At 39.7% G+C, this 23573-nt stretch overlaps 1 protein-coding gene and 1 long non-coding RNA gene across 6 annotated transcripts in view; one reads left to right on the plus strand and one right to left on the minus strand.

Moving 5' to 3' along the window:
- Window positions 1–15800, plus strand: part of LOC309435906 — a 56046-nt gene extending 40246 nt beyond the window's left edge. The window contains exons 3-4 of the long non-coding RNA XR_014183243.1: window positions 14970–15023; window positions 15769–15800. This is a non-coding gene — a long non-coding RNA (uncharacterized lncRNA). The remainder of the gene's footprint in view (window positions 1–14969; window positions 15024–15768) is intronic.
- The window catches only part of CRHR2 (corticotropin releasing hormone receptor 2), a 148013-nt gene that overhangs the window by 14584 nt on the left and 109856 nt on the right, over window positions 1–23573 (minus strand). For all 5 annotated transcript variants that reach the window (XM_082044646.1, XM_082044647.1, XM_082044648.1 and 2 more), the window contains 4 exons: window positions 16743–16815; window positions 4605–4690; window positions 2201–2336; window positions 483–524 (listed from right to left, as the gene is read on the minus strand). In XM_082044646.1, the coding sequence (XP_081900772.1) occupies window positions 483–524; window positions 2201–2336; window positions 4605–4690; window positions 16743–16815 (337 nt within the window). The remainder of the gene's footprint in view (window positions 1–482; window positions 525–2200; window positions 2337–4604; window positions 4691–16742; window positions 16816–23573) is intronic.

Genomic DNA, 23573 nt, shown 5'->3' on the forward strand with positions numbered 1-23573 from the left:
AGAGATAGATATTCACACAGAAAGACTGACTCGTTCAGAGATAGATATCCACACGGAAAAACCGACTCATTCAACTCAGCAGGGAAATCTCATTATAAAAATGAGTCACTTGCAGCATATCCTTAACAAGAGCCCAGCTCAGAAGTAATGCTTCTGTATGCCCAGAAATCATATTTGTAATTAATGACAAAATTCAAAGAAGTCTGAAACCGAAGAACAAAAATTTTATAATCTGAGAAGACTTATTTTCCTCTGCCCTGACCTCCCAGGTAATAACCTGAATTTGATAAAGCTTTGTGAACAAAGGGCACCTACAAAGAGGGCTGGGAAATTGAGATGCACATTAAGAGAAACTTCTGCAAGAGCAACAGACTGATGAGACTATGACACCATGTAAAAACATCTCACGTCTATAATCAGACATTTAAGTAGGTTCCACCTCCCAAGAATTAATTAGACTGACAGCAGGGGACACTACTTACCTCACCATTCAAGAAGCAGTAAAATACTGACACGAAGAAACCCTGGAAAGAAAAGAAAGCAATCAATTATTAGGTATTTTACCATGGAGAATTGGGGTTGGAACTTTATCCTGGGATCATCCTGAGTATAAACATAATTTTGTTGAGATCATCCATTTCAAGATAGATGAAAGCTTTAACCTACAGCTTCATGAGAAAATGCTAAATGTCTTGCAGCTCTCAGGTGAGATGTAAGAGTGAGAATCTACACAGCTCTTCACTGACAGAAGGAATTGCCACTCCAGCTGTGCTAAAGTTCATCCACAGCCTCCAGTTGTCACCCCGGAAGGGCATAGACCCCTCACAGTCCCCCTCACCTCTATGCAGATGTCTCAGACACTATGGGGCATGTCAAATGGCCTTAGACCATCTTGTATGGACAAGTGTATCATCAGGTTGCTTATGTTCATCTGAGCTGAATTGCTCCATGGAACCTGGTGACAGCAGTGACTGGACCCCTGTAATGACCACAAAGACTGTGATGACTACAATGGGAGCTCAGATGACAACAGGATGACGCTTTCATCTCTAAACATGTGAGTGGGGTCCTACCCATTTTGCTTTCAGCAATGGACTCTAATTATTGTCACCATAATGGACAGATTCCCTGTGCTTGCTTTCTTACAAGCAATGTAGCATTTTTGGAGACACTGTGAATCAGCAGATAAAAAATACAATTAATTTTAAGGAATGGAAAATGTGGATTGCTTCACTGATAAAGGCTAAAGTTCCTTTCTTTGTAGATTAAAAGGATCATTTTTCATTTTGGATTTTCAGTTTCAATTTCTGGTGGGATGCACTGTGTTTCAAAGCTAAACATGCAGTAAGACTAATAATTCAAAGCTCAAAACTTTTGTAACCCATAACCCCAGATTTCATTTGATAGTGTGTTTGTTGTGAATTTGTGTTGAATATCCTGGGTATCAGTGCGCTTGCTCCTGCAGGTATCAGAGGTAAAATATTAATGTGAAACATAGTTCCACCCCAGGTCAAGAAGGTCATAAAGCTGTAGGACAGACCTAAGAAGAAATGTGTGGCTAAACACCATTCAAGACCTTCATTTTCTTTTGATTTTGTGCTGAATACAGAAAGCTGGGGTAATTACTCAGGTTCTACTTTCTTTTACATCCTGGCAGAACTCCTGTTAAATTCAGGGGAAGGTAGAGATAGGGAATGAGTTCTTAGTTATTATGGTCTGATGGCTGAGGAGAGCTGGAGTGGGAGGCTGGGGAAGGTAGCTCATGTCTTAATCAAGTGAGCCCAACAGGTAGGAGTTGTCTCCCTTTGCTTTAGCCACATCTAGTCTAAGTCTCAGCTCAGTTGTGCTCTGTGAAGAGGTACCTTGGGAAGGTGATTCATCATCCTCTCTCAGGCAGTTTAGGATAGGATGAAACATCACTTGTCTCCATTGACTTTAGCTGGAGCCCAGGTGAGGGGCTCTAGCTATAGACTGAACATAGTGCTCATGTTAATGGAGATTAATCCATCCAGTACACACCTGAGAGGAGATCTGCACTTCATATGACATGCTGATATATCCATTACATAAACATGAACAAAGCCGAGCAGTTTCATTTATTATTTCTACCATGGATTTCATTGCCATAAGTTTAATGTCTGAAAAGCACTCAGGACCCTTTCTGCAGTACCTGATACCAGCTGTAAACTTGTTCTCTTACCTGAAAAGACTGCAGGAAGGAATTGAAATAGATGAAGACGATCTGGGAAATGTCATCTTCACCAGGATTGACAAAGAAAAGCATATATGTGATGCCTAGAAGAGGCAGAAGAACTAATGTTGCCTTGACTGCCTTCCTGTGGGGAGCAAAGAGAAAACACAAGTGAACACAGGAAAGAACAACTGTGCTCTCTGAACCACTCTAGAATGACCCAATCCAAAAAAATCACTCTTGTGGAGAAAAGGGATGAATCTCAGAGGAATTCAGAGGGAAGTGAAGTAGCTACATTAGCTGGAGAGGGAACTTAGGTGCTACCTGAAGACATTTTAGCACTTGCACATGTCAAACAGGGAGTATCTGAGAAGAAAACAAATTCATGGCCTAAGACATGTCTGCTCAGGTCTGTCCAATATGTACAGTCACTGAAGGAAAGGAGAATTTTGAGACAGAAATTCACGTCGACTTCTGTCCAGTGTCTAAGACAGGTGACCAGAGATAGGGAACACGAGTGTTCTCTGTGGGTATCTCTATCTCTCGAGGTATGCTGTGAGGGCATTTGTAGTGGAAGCCTGTATTTGCACAATATCCAATTAACTGAGCTTTTTTCCAGGAGGATATCCAAGTTTTAGACACTTCTCACCCCACCTGGACAGGAATAGCCCCAAGGTTCATCATCACCTTATTGTGTAACCCGAGTGGATGCTCCTAGAGTCCTCAGACAATGAAGAGTCAAGTTTCTTAGAGCTTGGGATAGGAGGGAGCCTGATCCATCTGAAAGGCTGAATAGAGTTTAGCAGGGGAGCATAGAGAGTGACAGCCTCTACTTTGGGTTGTGAAGCTACAGGTGAGTTTGTTATTGAACACTTCCTGACCAGTTCCTGACCACTTGGAGAAAGGTGGGTGTTCTGAGGAAGCCTTTGCCTTTGAATCCTGCTATTTGTCCCCACACTCTGAACTCCAGGGGACAAATGGGATCCTTTTTTGTATCAATCCCTTTCTCTCTTTTTCCTCCAGACCATTTCTGTCCTAGCAATGAGGTTTGAATTAGGCTCAAACCTCAAGAGTCTCTGCAGGCTCTGTGAGTGATTTCTGACACCGCAGGGTGATATAATAAGTGCACAATTTAGCTGTTGACCAGGGCAAGAATGCTGTGCCCATGAGACCAGCTCTATGCCCATCTTTTGATTCTGTCTGGAGTGTAAATGTGCTCTGTTTCTCTCTGCAACACCTGCACAACCAACACAATTATGGCTGACTTATAAATAATAAACAAGCTGAAAGTGCACAATGAAGCATAAGTGCTTATTAACATGATTATTAGAGGCTAATCTTAATTATTGGTGCTATAACACTGTCTTGGCATGTCAGCTGCAGAACAGCACGTCGTGCTAGACACTGTAGAAACACAGAAGACTGCAATTTCGCTTATTCTTTCTAAATCTCTGTGTAACGCCATAACAGGTAGACAAAGACAGGCAGGTAGGCAGGCAGGGGAATACAAAAAAAAATGCCAGTGTCAGGACAGAATGACAGTCTTAACAAAGTGGCTGCCACATCATTTAATACTTGCTTAACAAGTGTTTGGACTATGCAGCTTTAGAGCAGCGAGTTTTGCCCCAGGCCTTCCTGGAATTGTAATGATTTCTATTTAGGCTGTGAAAAAAAAGAAGATTCCCTCGCAGAGCTTGTAGCAAGGATAAGATCATCGTAATCTGTTCAAGGACGAAGACAGCTACATTAGATTGCCTCAGAATCTAATATCTCTATGCTCCCTGTAAACTGCAGCAGGGAGAAAAATGTACTGAGACTGGAATCAGTGTTTTTCATTCTAGTTTTAGTTTTATGGCAGGAGGTTTGAGCATGAAAAAGGGATATTTTTCCCCTTCATTTCTCAGGAAATGTGCAGGGAAGAGTCAGAACAAGAAAATCAGACCACTGCATTAATTTCACATTTGTCCCCAAACCTGAGAGAGCATAAAAAGGAAGGAATCAAGCAAAACAAAACCCCACTACAGCAGCAGAACTGCCTCCAAAGCCAAGAGCGGGCTTTATATAATAAATACTCTTGTGTACACACAGGAATTGATAAAGTTCCTATCCTCACTTGAAATTGAATCCTTCAGATTCCATTGGAGGGGGGAAATTTCATGTGTGCTTTGGGGTGCGTGCAAGCCTGAAGGTGGTGAAGAGGCTGGTGGCCGTGGCAGCTCACGTGTCCGTGCCTGTATGCCAAGGCTGTTTGCAAAACAAACACATTGTACGTTACTGTCTGAGCTCACAGGGCAAGAAAGTCACCCTCCGAGATCAAAAGTGGCTCGTGGAAAGAAAAGTTGGGACAAGGACGAGGCAGGCAAAGCGGTTCTTTGTTAGCACCATAAACAGCAAGAAGCGCCAGCTGACTTACCTGTACTGTATTGTTTCTGAAGTGGTTGAAGCTCTCAGCTTTGTCATTAAAATCCTAACTATGTTAAATAGAAATACAAAATTTATCTGGAAAAGAAGGAAGAGAAAGGAAAAAATAAAACCATTGAGTCAAACAGTGGCCTAAAAGATGTGTTACACCTTAAAAGGCACATTTTACAGTTCAAATTCAATTGGAAACAGCCAAGAGCAGGCTTTATATAATAAATATTCTTGTGTACACACAGGAATTGATAAAGTTCCTATCCTCACTTGAAATTGAATCCTTCAGATTTTTTTACCATTGCTTGCAACAGACTCAGTATTTTACTGGAAATGTCAGATTATTCAGTAAATATCCAACCACTATTAAAGTTTTCAAAGCAGCAATGAAAATGGAGTAGAGAATTAATGACCCAGAAGGAACTCCGTCATTTCCTGGGTGCTACAATGGACTAAGGGTGGGATTTGTTTGACTATTTGCATCCGTTTCTGGCTCGGCTCACCCAGGGCTCCCTGCATAGCAGATTTGGCAGCCCTGTGTTGTGTCAATAGGGCAGGTGTTTGAAACCACCCCCCCATTCCACAGTGATGGTTGTGTAGGGCTCCCCAAAGCACACGACTGCATTGCAGAGACCTAAATGTGAGCACTCCATTTGAAACACAGCAGATGAATCATACCTGAAAAATGCCTGGTTTGTTTGTTTTTCTTTTTTATTTCATTGTCTTTAAAAGTGAGATGATGGATTTGCCACTTCCCTTCTTAATCTGCTGAGCTGGGTAATTATTATTTCTGTTACAATCTCACCGCTGAGAATAGAAATTTGCTCTAATTACTGTTGTAGCATCTGCTGGCAAGCTTCTTACATAAGTTTCCTCTCAGTGTAAACAGGAAAGAAATAAAAAGAAGGTTCTGATTTGTAGACTGTGATCAGCAGAAGGATTTGGCACCTAGAAGCAAATTTGGGGTTGCTCTCAACACATAAGATAGTGTAGCTTGCAAACACTGATCTGTCTCAAAACTGTCGCTGATGTACACTCTCAGAACTGCAGAACTGCTACCTCAGGACTGCTGAGGTCACAACCCAAGCTCGTAAGAAGATATTTATCTCACACCCATTTCCAGAGTCCCAGGGCTCCTGGCATTTTGCAGCCTACGAATAGAACAATTCTGTGATTGATTTCTGTCTATTAACGCTGTAGCAGAGCTGCCAATTTCAAGGTGTTCTCAAAATATTCTCCTTTTATCTTTTTTTTTTTGTTGTTGTTGTTGTCTTTCCCGTGCAATGCGTTATATTTCAATGACTGTAGTATCTTGGCATCCATTATATCATTCCCTGTGGTTACTGTAGCATGATTTATAACAAGTGGTGCAATAAGCACCTGAATAGACACTGGGAGACTGGCAGTGTTGGGAATCATGTACATTAAACAGTTATTAAGTGAGATACAACAATGCTGCTCTAGGAGTTAACATGTGACATTTTTGAAATGATTTTCTTAGCAGAGCAGGGCCTTAGGGAGTATAAGAAATAAATAAAACAGTGCAGTTTATATAGTTGTTATTGCTAGAATTGTCTTTATTATATTTAAGAGCTTGAAGTCAACTGGTTCTTGCTTCATTTATCAGAGACAAAACCAGCTTCACATCACTGGTTTGACTTGAATCTTAAGCTCCTGACACTGATGACTGCACCGTTCCTCAATAAAAGAAAGAGAAATGTTCAGACAGTCTCTACCGAGGGGGAGGTGGTTGGGGTGGCCTTTATTCACAGGAAGAAAACTTCCACCTCTGAAATTCTGCTAACAAATCTTGAGGTTCTTCATCAGCTCAGAGCCAGGTTTGGGTTACTTCTATTGAGGATGCAAAATAGGCACCAACCCAAAACTTGCCACTTTTGCAATCATAATAGAAGGTGCCAGATGGAATTAGAGACCCTTAAGCAAGGGCAGGTTCCAAATATAAGTACGACTAATTACATGGGATTAACATGATGAACTGGACTGGAGAAAGCATTTCAAGTTTCATGAGTCCTAGTCTGATGTGATAGCCGGGAACTGGAAATTCAAATGGCCATGGGCTGCATCAGAAAAATTACTGATTTTGATATTTTCTGAAATTAAATCGCAGAAGTCTGATTCATCAGTCCAGAAGGAGAATTGCTAGCTGAAATGTTTAGGAACTGCTTCAGTAAAAATACTCTTCTTCTATATAAATCTATTTTTCATTCTCCCACTCTTTCCCCTAAGCTCCTTCCATCCAAGGGTTGCAGAAAGAAAGCAATGGTGACATAAGGGCTATGGTGGCACTGGTACCTGTGACGGGGCTGATAAGAGACCACAACTCTCTACAGCAGCAACAAGAAGGCAGATACCTTGCTGCTTCCTTCTAACAAGATGCCCAGGTGTCAGAAGAAAGCCTACTAGGGACATTATTTCTATAATATTTTCTAGGAGAGAGGAACACTGATGCCAGAACAGGGGGACCAGCCACTCACCCTGACTCCCCTTGCTAGTTTAAGCATTGAATATGCTCCTCGAATAACCAACGGAGAAAAGTAACTACTTTTACATTACAGTTCTTCCTTCTATTTTTATTGTTTACTTCAGCATGAGGTGACTCTCCCCACTTTGAAACGCCTCTTTGTGTGACTTGCATAGACAGACCTGTTGGGAGGGCATATATTAATATTATAGGGCTCTATTACAGGGCTGCAATTAGTTGTCTAAACTCAATCATTGAGAGACATTTTTGGTGCCTGACCTCAAACTACTACTTCAGAACAGCATGGACTTTCTAGAGGAGCTGTATCTTCTCCAGACCCATGTGGGGCTGATAGAACATCTGAAAAGGTATTGTGAACCTACATTTAGGCAAAAAGATCTCTCCTCTGTGTTAGGTTAAATAAACCCTGTCTTTATAGTCTTAACATTTCCCAATGGAACAGCTGCCAATACAAAGTCACATGGATTTTTTCGAAAAGTATGAAGGTACAGAAGAAGACTTCTTTGGCTAATGGTCGGTGACCTTAACCCATTTGGCATTTTGGTGTTACAACAATAACAATGGTTTGTAGAAAATACGTTCCACTGCTCACCCAAGGCTCCAGAAACAGATCCCAAATACCACCTTACCTAACTGCAGAAATAAACTCAGTCCTGGGTTTTTTTATGTCCTGGTCTGATCCTCATAAACAGCTGTTCTGTAAATAGCAAAACTGGATCCAAACTCCTCTGGATTCTTAGGAAGGGTCCCAAGTTTAAGCTGTTCCAAACTCCAGACCTGACATTTACTCACACAATTATACTTGGCTAACATTTAATAAATGAATTTAAAATGCCCATCAAAGCCTTGGTAGTCACCTAAGGACAAATGTCAGAGCTGACACCCTGTCATCTGATCACCTTGATATGTAAAGAAAGAACATGATGGCAAACATTCAATTGACATTGTACACCAAGTATGGAGTCCTGGCTTTCAGCAACAGACAACTCTGAGGACATGTTAAGACAGGCTTTAGAGACTCATCTCTGTGTCTCGATGAGCTTTTCCTCCCTGAATGGACCTAACCCAGGTATCCTACCTGAGTTTGAACTGAGCGCAGCTGTGTCTGTTGAGGATCTGTGACATTATATTATATGAAAGCTTAAAAATGTTTTGAGGCACCAACATCAAGGGTTCCCTTTTGTCTCTTTGAAGGTATTTACGACTTGAATAGGATAACCTCTCAAAGGCAGAGCTTAGCAAGTAAAAAATCCCAAGGCAAAAGATGCAAATGTGATAACATAAAAATACGTATTTCTGGTTTTGCCAACTAGAAACACATTTCAGTGTGTTCAATTTCGATGACTTCCTTTAAAATGACACTTCATTTCAGAAAGATATTTGGCTCAGTGGGACCTTTTAGTAGGTCCTAAAGAGGTCTAATCTGAAGATAAATTTTCACAACATAATTAGATGGATTTTTATCGTCCCTTTGTCCACACTGGGCCTGACACCACAGTTCACAGGGATGATAACTTGAGTTTATCAGGACAAAAGACACAACCTGGGAATCAAACAGGGAACAGGCTGCTGCAGACAGCCTACAAAAGCTGAAGTCTTTGAAAGGAAAATGGAGCTATTTTCATAGCTGGAGAGAATCCATACAGTTCTAGTGGCTACCAGAATGATTGTGATTTACAGGCAAGGAAGATGAAGCCTCTGGTGTTTATTCCTTATATATATATATATAGTAAAGTTTCTAAAGAAGAAAGATCTTACTACTGCAAAGTGAGTTTTCCTATAAAAGAGCCCCTGTACTGTATCTAGGAAAGCACACAATTATTTATCAAGGACGTTCTTGTTATTATTGGAGCTCTGTGTCAACAGATTAATTTCTCTCAGAACAGGACAGGTCTAACAAAACCCACACATTGGTTCCATAAATGGAGACAGATGAATGGAAGTAATGATGATAGGGAGTACAGCCTTTTTATTTATCTTTAATCTCACTTGATATTTTTATTCCTTTCTGTTTATACATGTTTTCTACTTCATATTGTAAACTAGAACTAAGGATTTTTCCCTTGATGTTTATTGATAGATAAAATTAATCCAAAGGTGATGTCTTGAGGACAGAATAAAACAGCTTATTCCATATTCTCTTACTTATATTTATGATGTGGTAAGAATATCCATATTGCTGGAATAAGATCCTCTCTAACTACAGAGGAGGAAGGAGTAGTTTTCATATCTTGCCAGGGCTTCGGAAGATTAGTGTTTCCATTTCTAAATTGAGATGAAAATTCAGAGCCCCAAATTTGAGTTATAAGCTAGTGATCCAAAAAACATTTGGATGACCCGTTTTGGCACTGATCAGTTATAATCTGAACATAGAAACCCAGAAGCTATTTTGAACCAAAAGATACTTTTCAGTGAAAGATTTTTGTCGTTAAAAATTTTGGTCATAAAAAATTTCAGTCATAAAAACCAGCTCCATTTTTTTCTCCCTTAGTGAGATGAAATAGCCAAAATATTCCAAGATGCATGTAAGAGGGAGCTCAGACTGTGAGGGCTTCTTTGCAGTTTTCCTTAAGATCAGGAGTTAAATGGGAAATCTTCATGGTCTTTTCCTCTCTTTCGAGAGTTTAATGGGCAATTAGAATTTATTTTGATCATTTCTGCTTCTTATTTTATGCTTCAAAAAAGCTTGTGCTTGTGTGCTTCCCAGAATTTTTATCTTCTTCACTCCCAGGAAATGTAAATATTATTCTATTTAGTCTTCGCATTTTTATGCAACGTGGTAAAATCCACCCCAGGACTGAGTAACCCAAACTGGCATCAGAGCAGTCATTTCAGTTGGAGCATTATACACTGGCATCCTGACCTCAAATTAATAGTCTGTCAGTTTATTAATGCCTTGTTTTAATTGTTCAGTTGGATTGTCCTGACATGATTCTCAGCCAGGGCCTTTTATCACAAAAGTTTCCCTTTCAGAAAGAAATTATGAAAAGAAAGAGACATTGTAGGAGTGTACATGGTACTGGAAACCTTGTTTGACACCATTGACTCTACAGCTACAAAATGTAAACAGGAAAACAGTAATAGCAATGACAGCAGAATTTGAGATTAAATTCTGGAAGAACTGTAATTAAATTAGCCTATTATCTTTATCCCATGTATAGCTAGGACAGCATGCTTGCAAACCAGTGAAAATGATGATAAATGTCTTGTAAGAAAAGCTCAGAGATGTCAACAGTTTGCAGGTCATGAACCTTGCTAGTTTGATAGGAAAACTAAATTAATCAACAATCCAGTGGTTGAAAAAACAAACAAATGAACAAAACCAAACCAAACCAATCAAAAAACAACAACAACAACAAAAATCAGATAGAAAGGAGAAGGGAAAATGAAAAAGATATACCAATATTAATAATAAAAAATATTGTCAGTCTTTAAACAGAACAACACAGAAGTGGAAGCAGAAGTGTGAAGACAGACAGCAGAAACTCAGAAAATATTCAGAGATGCAATTATATCAGCAAGGAAGTAATTTGCACAGAACTAGGGGATACTTTTCAGATAAAACAAAGATGAAATGCATACAGATACATACGTAGGTGAAATGCTTCTATATATAAAATGGAAAGTGAACAAACCTTTGTAGAAGATCAAAAGAAAGGAACTTTAATAATGTGGACTGGAACACTGAGTGGAGAATTACAGTCAAGCAAAGGGAAGTGAAGATCAAGATTAAGATGTGCTACAGATTTTATCTTATTTGATAATATCAGAAAGGAATGGATTCCATGAATATTGGCTAAGTTGCTTACTAAACCTATTTTTCCTGCCTGTAACACCTTTAGAGACAAGTTGGAAAAAATGTGTGTAAGAGGATGGTAGAAAGACAGGTGTGCTCTGCAGAAGGATAATAATCCAAAAGCATGGAGAAGTGTATTTCACCAAAAAAAGAAAATATGCATGAACAGTGTACAGCATCATCACACTGACAAACTAGGGCACAGGATGGGAAGAATTATTGAGCCAAGTCCTATAGCTATTGTAAACAGTTGTACTGAAGCATCCTTTGTACAAGTGGCCACTATTGAAGAAATCGTTACTATTCCTTTTCTTCTATTGGAAGACAGATATCGGACCCTACTTCTGTAAATGCCAGAAGTCTTAAATATGTTAATGGTCATTCATGAAAACGTCCTTTTTGTCCACAGCACTATTAAAATTAATTAACTCTCCTCTGTGATGTCCTTATAAAAAATGTATCTTTCCACAGTCTTGGTTTTGGAAAGCTAAACAAGCTCAGATGTTTATGGAAACTTTCTCCATGACACAGTCTTCCAGAACACTGGCCAGTGTATCACAGTATCATAGTATGTTTGGGATTGGAAGGGACCTCAAAAGATCATCTAGTCCAATCCCCCTGCTGGAGCAGGAACGCCCAGGTGAGGTCACACAGGAACATCTCCAGGTGGGTTTTGAATGTCTCCAGAGAAGGAGACTCCACAACCTCCCTGGGCAGCCTGGGCCAGGCTCTGGCACCCTCACTGAGAAGAAGTTTTTTGTCAAATTTAAGTGGAACCTCTTGTGTTCCAGCTTGAGCCCATTACCCCTTGTCCTATCATTGTTTGCCACCGAGAAGAGCCTGGCTCCATCCTTGTGGCACTCACCGCTTTATATATTTATAAGCATTAATAAGGTCACCCCTCAGTCTCCTTCAGTGGTTGGTATGTATGGGATAATGCTATATCTCATAACCTGAAGGACAAATTCTTTGCAAACTCTGTAAATAAAATAATTTATAGCAATAAAATATAAAGGTGAAGAATGATACAGTTTGCAAAATCCTCTGAAAGAGTCGGCGTGGGGACACAGAAGAACCAATTGATAGTTTACTCAGGTTTCTGAAAGGAATTTGAACTTTTTTCTACAAAGGGTCCTATAGAAATTTGTCTGCTATAGGTTTGGAGGGAAGACTATAATGTATAGAAATAAAAGAAAGAAAGAGTGGGAATGTATATCGTCTGTTTTCTCAAATGAGAGAGACTACTAGCAGTTCTGTGCTCTTTTGCATAGACCTTTGTGTATCTATAAAGGGAAATGCAGAGCACGCTGACAGATTTTAACTGACACTAAGCTGATTCAGGATAGTAAAAATAAAAGCTGTTTGCAAAGAGCTGTATAAAGACTCACAATACTAAGTGACCAGGCAATAACGTGCCATATGAAATCATATGATATAAAGGTGATACAATGGGGAAGTAAAGCAATCTTAACTTTACATGAAGAGTTATGAGCTTTGGGTATTTTCATTCATAAAAGTTGGAATTACACTAGATGGCTCCCTGAAAATTTCATCTCAGTTCTGAGTGGCACTCAAGGAAGGAAACAAAAAGTGTTTGGGATTACTGAGAAAGAAAAGAAGATAAAACAGAGAATAGAATACTGCTATGAAAATCCATTTGTGTGGTCACACCTTGAGTACCGGGGTAAGCTTGATCTTGCCATCACAAAGATGCTACATATTTAATGATTAGCACATCATAAAAAGCACTTCAGTCCACCTGTCAGCTGTCTCCTGAGCAAAATTCCCCATTGCAATAAGGATCAGCCCATCGTCTTAAGAACACTTAACTCTTCTACAGCACTTGTCATTCAGGGATCTCAAAGCATTTTGCAAAGGAAGATAAGTATCATTAAACTGTGTTATAGGGGGGGAAACTGAGACCTAGAGCAGCAATCTAACTTGTTCAAAAGTAAATAGCTGATGAAAGCAGAGACAGAAGTGAACTGTTCTTCCTATCAGCTCAGACACCCACTATGCCAGCAGTTAATTGATTGTGATGAATTATTTCCAACGAGACCCAAAAAGCAGAGGTGAGAAAACTGTTCAGTTCTTAAGCACAAGAGAAAAAAAAATCTATTAAAGCTGAAGGTAAGGTTTGTAAAAAAAAAAAAAAACCCAAACATATATATTTGATCTGCCTGTTTGAAAACCTGAAAATTTAATATAATTTTAGCTCTGAGAAATACTGCAAAGCAGTTCATATCTGGGGTCAGTTCACAGCAGTAGTTACTGAGAAAAAAAGCAGCTCAGTTAACTGCTTCTGGTGCCTATTTTCTGAGGTTTGTTCTCTCTTATGGCTGTGTTTTCATGGTTCACCAGTTCTTTGACAGGGATTACATTTAAAATTGCATATAAGAAATGTATTTTTTCTTCATAAAATCAGGCTGAACGGCAGTTCCCTGGAATGTATTTCCAACCATTTGCTCCTTCTTTACCTTCAGAGAGGGGTGCATGATTGAAACGTGGTTGTGCCACTCTGAGGAAATATACTAGAATTTTTTTTAAAAAACACACTAATTTGAAGGGAAAATACCTAACGGTGTATTTTTCTAGTGCTATCAGAAATTGAATCTCAAAGCATCCAGTGTACTGAATGGTTAGATATCTCCTGAGATATTTTCAAGCTGAAATCCATTCAGGAATGAAACAAAGAAGGATGATTACCTACATTTTCTCCCTCGCATTTTTTGTCAATAAAAATACAGATTTCTCACCCAATATTTAGGATCAGCATTTATACCCAGTTTTCTTTGCCTCTGAAACTGTCTCAGAAATTGCCTCTGAAATTGTTTTGAGCACAAGTCAATGTTCAAGTTTCTTCTAAAGACAAGTAGGAAAGCAATCAAACAAATTTCTCTACTGCATTGTTTTTGTACCCTGCAATATAACAAAGAGTAAAATGGTTTAAAAATGGACTTGAGGACTGCTACAATGATCAAAGGGCTTTATTTTTGACCAGTTTGCATTTCCCGGTGATGGTCAGAACTGCATGATCTGTTCCTTGGTGTTACGCTACCTTGTGCTGCAGCAGGTTCAATGTATAGAGTCCAGGAAATGAGAAACCAAAACTAGAGGAAATAATTTTTAATAGACAAAATCCTCCCCTCTTTCAAAGAGAGCCGGCGTCTTTAGAAGCAGGTTTTACTCTTCTGGAACTAAGACTATTTACCCACAAGAACACTTTAATCGTATTACCACTGATTGGTGTAATGATGTGTCTAGAACACATAATGGTGCCACCTTTCTCTAACAGGTAACCAAATCTCAGCTGGGCACTTGGCTCTTAACTAGCTGAGTGAAATCAATTTTAACTGCCACATACTAAATGCTTTCATATGGACAGGAACTGCAATTTGACTGAGTTTTTAAACCTTTGGCTTTATTGTGAGCCCTGTTTTGGAAATATCATTAAGTTCTTCTAGTAACATTCATGTCTCTCTTTCCAGCAGGACACAGAATTGTCCTGTGTGTTCTTTCATAAAACACGAACTTCAGTTGAACATTCCAGTTCATCATTAGTGCAAATCCAACTCATTAGCTGTGACTGAAAGGGGTCACAGAGTTGTACTATTTTTGAAATCTTTGCGTCTTGCATTTCTGGTCACTATTGTTCACTGAAGAGAAGAGGAAAGCAGCACTTTGTCTTCATCTATGTTAAGGCAAAGTCATACTGACATACAGGGGGGTGATGTTGGGCTGTGTTGCCCTGCAAACGTGGCAGATGTCAAACTTCAGTGCTCTTAATCCAGCATTTCTCACGGCACCCTTGAAAGGGTCAGTAACTCCAATAATAATAAGTGATGCTTGAGTCATTATATACGATTTGATTTTATCTGCGTAAGGATCAAAAAATGAGCCTGTCAAGTTGCTTTAATGCTCTGTGGGGTTGTGTATTTTAATTATAAACACAAGACTCAACTGCATGTTAAAAAAAAAGGGAGGGGGGAAAGAAGCATCACATTTTAGCAATCAGGAGTGTGTTGTAACGTGACTTTTCAGATTTGTCTTTTGAACTGTATTTCCAGAGGGCTCTTTTCCTCACCTGGCAGTGATTTCTGAAGGAGTAACCATAAGGAGAGGTAAGGAAGGGTTTGTCCTTATGTTACTTCTCTAAATTGTGTCAGCTGTTCTCCACCCCACAGTGCAATTACTGTTGTTATCTCATTAGTGTTTTAATTAAAGCTCAAGTGCAGGCCCATGTAGAAAGGTTCAACACACAATGTCAGTTCAGGGGACTGTAGTTATTGGCTCAGTTTAGAGGGGTCTCAAGGCTGCTCTAAATTAGAGGCAGATATAATGACCTGTATATAAAGAGGAAGCCTCCAAATCTACTTCCATTTTCTGTGTCTCTTTGGGGTCCTTAAAGAAAATATTGTTCTGGGGAGAAGAAAACATAAAAAAGATATTTTCATTACTCTAAGCTACTTGTGGTATCTGTCAGAGATGCTGTCCAAGGATTTTACTGATCTTGTTGACTAGATGAGTTCCAGTAGATTCACAGACTTCTAAGAAATGATGTGAAAACCAAATTGCAGACTTGCTACCGTGTATTGTTTAAATAGGATTTGTTTGTGAGTTCGTCTTTATATCAGTGAGTCAATTTACTGTGATGCTGTTTGTGGTTTTGGGATGACTCCCTAGGTGACACACAGTCATATTGTGTGTATCACACCGATTGTATTTCTCTCCTTAGAACATGAAGAAAATAATTTTTACATAAAACCAGACTCCTCCCACCTTTTTTTTCTCTTTTCAGCTGTGCATAATATGTTCTGTTTGCTGCATTTTATCAATTAACACAGAAATTGATTTTTCCGATTTCAGGTTAGGAATCATTCAGATTAACAGCAGTCTTCCTAGGCACAGCACTGATAAGGTAAGAGCCTTGAAAAAGCTGGCAGTGGCTCCTATTCTGGAGCATTTGAACCTTCTCTGTGGGTGTTGGAATGACAAAAGGGACAGCTATACCGAGTCTCAGATCCCTAAGAGAGGGCACCTAACCAAGCCCTATGAATTCTCTGTTAGAACATCTGCCTTATTCCTAGGTGGCTTTTACCACAAAGGAGCAGAAGAGTAGAATCATGCTTTTCAGCATTGTCCATTCTAGTAGTATTGACCTTTTCCATTCACACCCAGTATTTTCTGGGAAGGCATTGCTACCTTTTAGTTAAGGGTTTAAAATGGCTTATGAATGAGCTTCCTTCTTCCTCGCCTACTGTTCACTAACACAGGGGACAGTGTTGGGCAAACAGATAAACAGCCTGTTAACTATAGGCGGTGCTGAAAAGGAAACCTGACAACAGGAAAGCTGACAAACAAATACCCAGCAGTGATGGGGAATGAAGATGTAGATGGTTATACAAGGAGATGCAATTCTATACTAGGATTCCTACATTTTTCTAATCAATGTGCATGATGGAATTGCTTTAGTTCTCAAGAACCTCGAGTGGATGAGCAGATATTGTACTGTACCTCCTGTTTTTGAACTTTTTACCATTCTGCATCTCAAACCATTCAAAGGAAGGCAAAGGCACTACAATTTCATACAAAGGAAGGCAAATGGCACTACAGAGGGAGAAGGGAAGAATGGCCTAAGGTCAAGGAAACAGCCAAAACCAAATCACTGCAATTCTGACTTGCAGTGTTCGCTACTGTGGCAACTTTAGAGAACAGCTGAAGACATTCAACCTTGTTTGTGTTTTATTTTACTTAAAAGTGGATGTGGAACATCACATACGCCTATTAAATTATCCCTCAATGGGAGATGGCAACGTCCTTCCACCCACATACACACTTACCAGAAGAACAAGAATCACTGGCCCTTGATATATGTAGTCAATATATTTCCCTGGCTCCTTTCCAAACCAGCACCTGTAAGAAAACAAACAAATATGAAAATAATTTGTAAAGGGGAATGCACTTCTTTTATATTTTAATATCAAAAATGCCATAGAGAGATGTTCCCTTATTGCCCAAGTTGTTTAATCATGTACATAATTGACAAGTGATATAGTTTTCAGTTATAAAGCCACTTTTTGCCTGGACACAGATCTGAGCCCCATTTTCCCCTCCCATTAGCACATTCGTGTTCTCACTATATTTTTGGCTATTGTCCATGTAAATATTTCCAAGAAATGTGAGAACCTGCTATAAAGGAGGATACAGAAGATGTGTCCTGCTGGGTCTGAAAAAGGCATGAAATACTCTTTGTAAGGAAAAAAAACCCTGTTATCTATTGCAGTGTCTAGCAGCACTTCAATTTCTTAAAGTAAGGGGCTGTTACTTACAGCAAATATGTCTCAATCTGTGTGGAAATGCTGTCTAAGGTACCGCATGAATTAAGAGTTGTGGCTTGACTTTCACTTCCACTAATTACAAGTGTTTGTTCCCTGCTCTCTTTCTTGTACAACAGACTAAACCTGTGATTTCATAGTGACCGGTACTGGTGTCTGCTTCATTCCTCTAACTGATTAATAAACCCGTTTTATTTGTGTCAGCACATGAAACAGAACCAAGCTCAGGCCTGGACTCAATCACACTATTAAATTTTCCTTGGTGCAGTTTTGGCCCAGGCTAAACAATATACAACTCCAAAACAGTTCTTGGGGAAACAATTTGGAGTTCTATGTACCAGAGGACATTCCCACTAGTCTACAAACTGCAGCTACCCTGATTTGGAGGCCAAGAGAGTTCAATAATACGGACGTGAAATATTCCATGCTATTTTGACTCCAGACTAAGGACTGATTCCAGGTCTAGCTAATTTAATACTGCAGATACAGCCCCATGGTCTGGATCCTGGTTCCACCCAGAAGAGACAACTTTGCTATCTCAATGCCTTGAGGTTTAGATCATTGGAGCTCCAGGTCCCTTAAGAAGTAGATTTTGGAGTTCAAAAGTCTTAGAGTTTTTTTTACCTTTGGTGGACATAATGCAAAAAAGTTTACAGAGCAAAAAAATACATCTTTCCTGTGTATGCCTTGTGATGAATGATAAACTTAGTGCCACTGGGGACATTAAACCAAAGGTAATTTCTGATCCAAGGAGGCCACAAGGAGAAGTGCAGATTTGCACTTTTACAAGCATTGAAGAAATAACACTTGTTACCTCGAAGAGGTTGTAGTTGTAAGACACAACCTCATGAGTCCAAGGCAGATAAATTGGGATAAGAAAAGCTATGGTTCAGATGGAATTATTGTGAACCACAAAGTTTTCTCTAAAAGGTATTGCTTGCTAAAACTGGAGCTGTTTTCCCATTGAAAAATGCTTTTATTGAACTGAATGCACAGAAATATTGAGATATGTAGCAGATATCTAGAAGCAGAAATCAGTATCACACCATTGTTTGCATTTTCTTGATTCAATTTCTTACATATTTTAAGTTCCATATAAATGAGAGAGCTTTGAATATTTTTAAATACAAAACATGTCTGTTATTCCCTGGTGCACTGACTGAAAATTAGTTTAAATTGATAATTTTCCAACTAATCTTCAAAATCTGGTGATGAGAGCAAGACTCAGAATAAGGTTCTTCCTGAAGCCAAGTTATCATCCTAGAAGAATCCACAAGGAAGCCTTAAATGAGGGAGACTGAGGAGATTGGTGTTTGTTTTTGTTTCATGTTTCTTTTTTTCCTAGTTATGGAGATGGAAAGATATCAAGAGAAATGGATTGCAAGATATGCTAAGGTGGGAAGCACAACTCTCCTGAACTTGCTAGACCTAAATTTGAGAATGTTTTTTGAAGGGTGTTTTGGGAGAACTATTATATATTGCCTGAAACTCAGAGAACCAAGAGCTACTTGGAGTTTCTGGGCAGCTGGCTGTTCTAGCAGAGGATCTAACAGGGGGGCTAATAAGAAACAGGCTGGGGCCTATGGCAGAATTTGGTGGGCCAGAAAAAGTCAGCAGAGAATTTGGAACAGAGCTGGTAGAGCCCAAATGAGGCTCCAGAGAACAATCTGCTCATTGCTCTTTGAAATTTAAATATTGCTTAAGTGTAAGAACATTCTGAAGAACAAAATGCTGACATTTATTATCTGAAGTATTAGACCAAGGCTGTATTGAGTGATGCATGATGTGTTCGTACAATCTTTCGCATAATTTGAGGGAATAAGTTTGTGGCCAAAAGGTAGACTTCTACACAACAGGCATCTCCATAGGAGCTTGATGCTCCAGGAGTTAATGGAAACAAACAAAAAAATAGTAGCTTTTCTAGGACGTCATTAATCTCATTAGGCTATGAAACAGATCTGTTACATTGTCATCTAAACATTTCTAATATACCCATTAAATCAGGCAAGTAATGGTGAGAAGACAGATATACCAGTGACATCACATATGTCTGCATTTGATTAGCTGTATTTCATATTTACAGTCAAATTGTTGAAACTGGAACCTTAGCTGAGATACTGCAAACTTTTCTGCCTGTCATCTTAACTCTTACTTTAAACACAACATAATCCATTATTTCTGCAACAAAATCAGCACTGCACATTTATTTAAAACCAAAAAGAGAAACATAAATGACTGAAAATCATTTGGTGCATCAGAATTTTAATTCCATCTGTGTGAAATAAAATCTTTTTTTGTTTTTTTCCCCTACCTCTGAAAGAATAAACAAACACTCACTGAATATCAGAATATTGAAGAGGACAATTTAGGAAGACAGCTCTGATTAGGCTCAGCTACGTAAACACGCTTCTACTGAATAGTACTAATTAATACTATTCATCGTTCTCTGATAGTCCTTTATATAACAAAAAGCAGCACTGGTTTTATCATTATCACTAATTACATCTTAATAATGTTCTTCCCCTTACCAACTGTTCATCAATGAAATTACTACAATAATTCTTAATCATTTATGTGTTGTGGGTTTTTTTTTAACTTTTTATTTTATTTTATTTTTTTAATTGAGACTTAACCGTACTTTTTCCAGAGTTGTCAGATTTTGCTGAAGAACAACTAAACCCCAGACAGGATATTTGCCACAGTACCAATTATATTTGCCTCAATACTCAGGACATAGTCTCTAACAAGAACAAAAATGAAAAAATTAGGAAACTGGTTGAAGCATTTTCTGAACATTCTTCCTGGGTGCTATTTAGAGCTGTTAAGTTATTACGAGCTACATAACTTGAACCCCAGTTCAACCTCTGAACAATTAAGTTACAGGTCAAATGCATGCTCAGATGGAGAAGCTTCCCATTTTGTTCTGAATTTTGGGCTGTCCACTGGGATACCTTGAATACCGTGTTCACTTTGGGGCCCCTCACTACAAGAAAGGCCTTGAGGTGCTGGAGCGAGTTCAGAGAAGGGAATGGAGCTGGGGAAGGATCTGGAGCACAAGTGTGATGGGAGCGGCTGAGGGACCTGGGGGGTTCAGCTGGAGAACAGGAGCTGAGGGGAGACCTTCTGATCTCTGAACTGCCTGAAAGGAGCTTGGAGCATGGAGGGGGTTGGTCTCTTCTCCCAAGTAACAAGTGACAGGATGAGAGGAAATGGCCTCAAGTTGTGCCAGGGGAGGTTTAGACTGGATATTAGGAAAAATTTATTCCCAAAAAGGGTTGTCAGGCATTGGAACAGGCTGCCCAGGGAAGCAGTGGAGTCACCACCCCTGGAGACATTTAGAAAGCTTATAGACACGGTTCTTAGGGACGTGGTTTAGTGCTAGAGTTAGGTTATGGTTGGACTCAATGATCTTGAGGGTCTCTTCCAACTGGAATGATTCTATGATTCTATCTAGTGAAAGACGTGCTTGACTATGGCAAAAGGGTTGGACTAGATGATCTTTAAAGGTTCTTTCCAATTCAGAGTATTCTATGATTTATGATTCTATATCCAAAGAGTGTTGGAAGCTGCAGGAGAGTCCATGTTTTCTGCATGTGTCCAGTGTGCTAGGTCTGACCTCATGGGGTAATAACACGTGATTTCTCCAGTGATCAAGATAAACGGAGCATGACAGGTGGGTTGACTGGAGAGAACAGCCTGTTTTCACAGAATAAGTGGGGTTGGCGGGGACTTCTGGAGATTTTCTAGTCCTCCCCCCAAGCTCACAGCAGGGTTGGCTGAAACAGATTGATCAGAGCTGTGCTCAGCTGGCTTTTGAGTAATTCCAAGGATGAAGACTCCGCAATTTCCCTGGGCAACCTGTTCTACCACCCCCACAGTAAAAAGTTGTTTCTTGATGTTCAGATGGAATTTCATGTGTTTCGGTTTGTGCCACTGCCACTTGTCCTGTCACTGGGCACCACTGACAAGTGTCTGGCTCCACGTTCGTTATATCCTCCTATAAGATATTTATAAACATTGATAAGATACCCCTGAGCTTTCTCGTCTCCAGTCTGAACAATCCCAACTCTCAGCCTCTGCTCTCATAAGAGATGCTCCAGTATCCAGAGAGCAATTGTTTTTTCTAAAACCAGAGATTAGTTTTCTCTCATCTGTCTATATTTGCACACACTTACAGAATTCAAATTAAAGGCATGATTTCTACATTATCCCCACACAGAGAAACTATTCTTTAAATGCCACAAAGTGTAGTCCAAACTGTCCCAATGGCTGATGGACTGGAGAGGAAAACAGACCATAAGTTAAATACACACAGGTACATATCTCACACACAGTACATGTAGGTGCTTTCCTACATGTGCTTCAGTTCGACTATTCAGCAGAATCTGCTCCTTTCCTCAGGCTGGGAAACAGAGCAGAGGCTTTTTGAAGCATCCCATGCTTTAATGCTTGAGAAGGTGTCTGAATACTTATGACAACTGACAGGCCCTCAGCAAGTTATCAATTTATATTTTGCTTCAGTTCATTTACTTCGCTGAGTCTCCCCCGCGTATGACATTACTACAAATGTGAAAAGCAGATTTCATTTAATAGCCTTGGCCTTACAACTTAATGTCCTTGTCAGCTCTTCATTTACAAGAGCTCTGCCTAGGTGCATGTGCTACATCAAAGGAATGGCACTATTGAAGCATCCACTCTTGATTTCTCAAGCAGAGTGAAGTGAATCTTGGCTCAGCCACTGACAATAAGCGAGCACAAAACTGAGGCTCCAGGCTATTATACCTCACACTATGGTGGGCACAAGCCAAAAGGACTTTCTGGATGAATTTGATGTAGCTATGATGTGCAGTGAGGGGGTGTGTGAATGTTTTACTCCAAGGCAAACAGCAGCAATAAAGACAGAAAGCTGGAAACATCCCAAGGCATTAGGTTTAATTGTCTGGGTCTACCATGAGTACCTGACACCTCCCTCATCAGTAAGCACATAAGACAAATGATGTGTATGAATTGGAAAGTACAGGTTTGTCTATGACATGGATTTAAAAGCAAAAGCTCTATTTGATAATCCACCCAAGGGGAGAGCTTGAGCCTAGAGACTCAGCAGAAACAGCCTGGATATTCTCCATACCAAAGTGGATCACTTTGTCTTCATTGCCCTGCTGACTTTATTTTGTATCCCCCTTTTGTTGTTGTTGTTGTTGTGTAGGATCTGAACCGGTTACACCTTTGCTGGTAAGAGTAGCACACATACCTATATAAATATATAATGTCTTTTTTCATATTTATGATACATCAAGGAGACATTATTTCATATTCACTTTGCAGGTGTACAATAATGGTGCAAGAAGGCACTGGTACAAATGATGCAGTTGTTTCTCCATCTAGCTACCTTGTGTGCAGTGTGACCACAGGGGTTGTGGCATGTTTCCATCAGGGATCCTATTTTCCATTATCTCTTTTGGGAGTGATGAGGAGTCTTCCAAATTGAGACATTTAAACTTCGGTGTTGAACTCACAACAGGAATGTTTAATGTGCATCACCATTATTAATGCATGTGGTGCTTTGCCTTTCCTGGTTTCAAGACACAAGTTTTGGTTATTTTGTTTTGTGCCATTTAAGCTGACTCATTCCTTCAGCTCTTACTTCTAGAGCTGAATGTCCTACTTTAGCACATTGAGACAGCTGCCATGCTGCCCTGGCTTGTGCAAGGCAAGAACTACAAGGAACCTGACCATGAAGCAGACCCAGAATGTTTTGATCCATTATCCATCCAGAAACCAGGTCTGTGAGCGCAGAAATTAGGGAATTCTAGTGATCTGAGGTTAACTCCCAGGGCTGTTTGACTTGGACACCCAAGGAACAGATTCCAACTGAAGTTTTTCCTGCTATTTTGAGACTAGAGTATGAATTCTCCTGTATGATTACTGTGGGTGGTGTGGAATCACACAAAACTTTTCCCTCAGTGAAAAAGTGTCTGTCTGTCTGCCAATATGTGTAACTCCCGGGAATTAGATTATCACCTTCAAAGTCACCATTAAAGCTACAGAAGAGACTGGTCAATGGTTCAAACTGTTGTGAGCAGAGAAGAGGAACTTAGTAGTGTGTAGCAGAATTCCTCCCATGCCTACAGCATGGATGCTCAAAGCTCAGCCGGTCATCCTATCCACCTCCCCTAGAGTCAGGAGAAATACCACATGTAATTCTAATTCATCCAGCCTACTTTGGACATTTTCTTCTGGATGAGCTGAAATACACCCCAGATTGCATTTATTGTTTAGACTGATCACCCCTGATCATAAGAGACCAGAGATTAGTGCAGATGCAAACACCTACAA

The sequence above is a fragment of the Streptopelia decaocto genome, assembly GCF_964273445.1.
Source record: "Streptopelia decaocto genome assembly, chromosome: 2".
In the NCBI taxonomy this organism is placed as follows: domain Eukaryota; kingdom Metazoa; phylum Chordata; class Aves; order Columbiformes; family Columbidae; genus Streptopelia; species Streptopelia decaocto.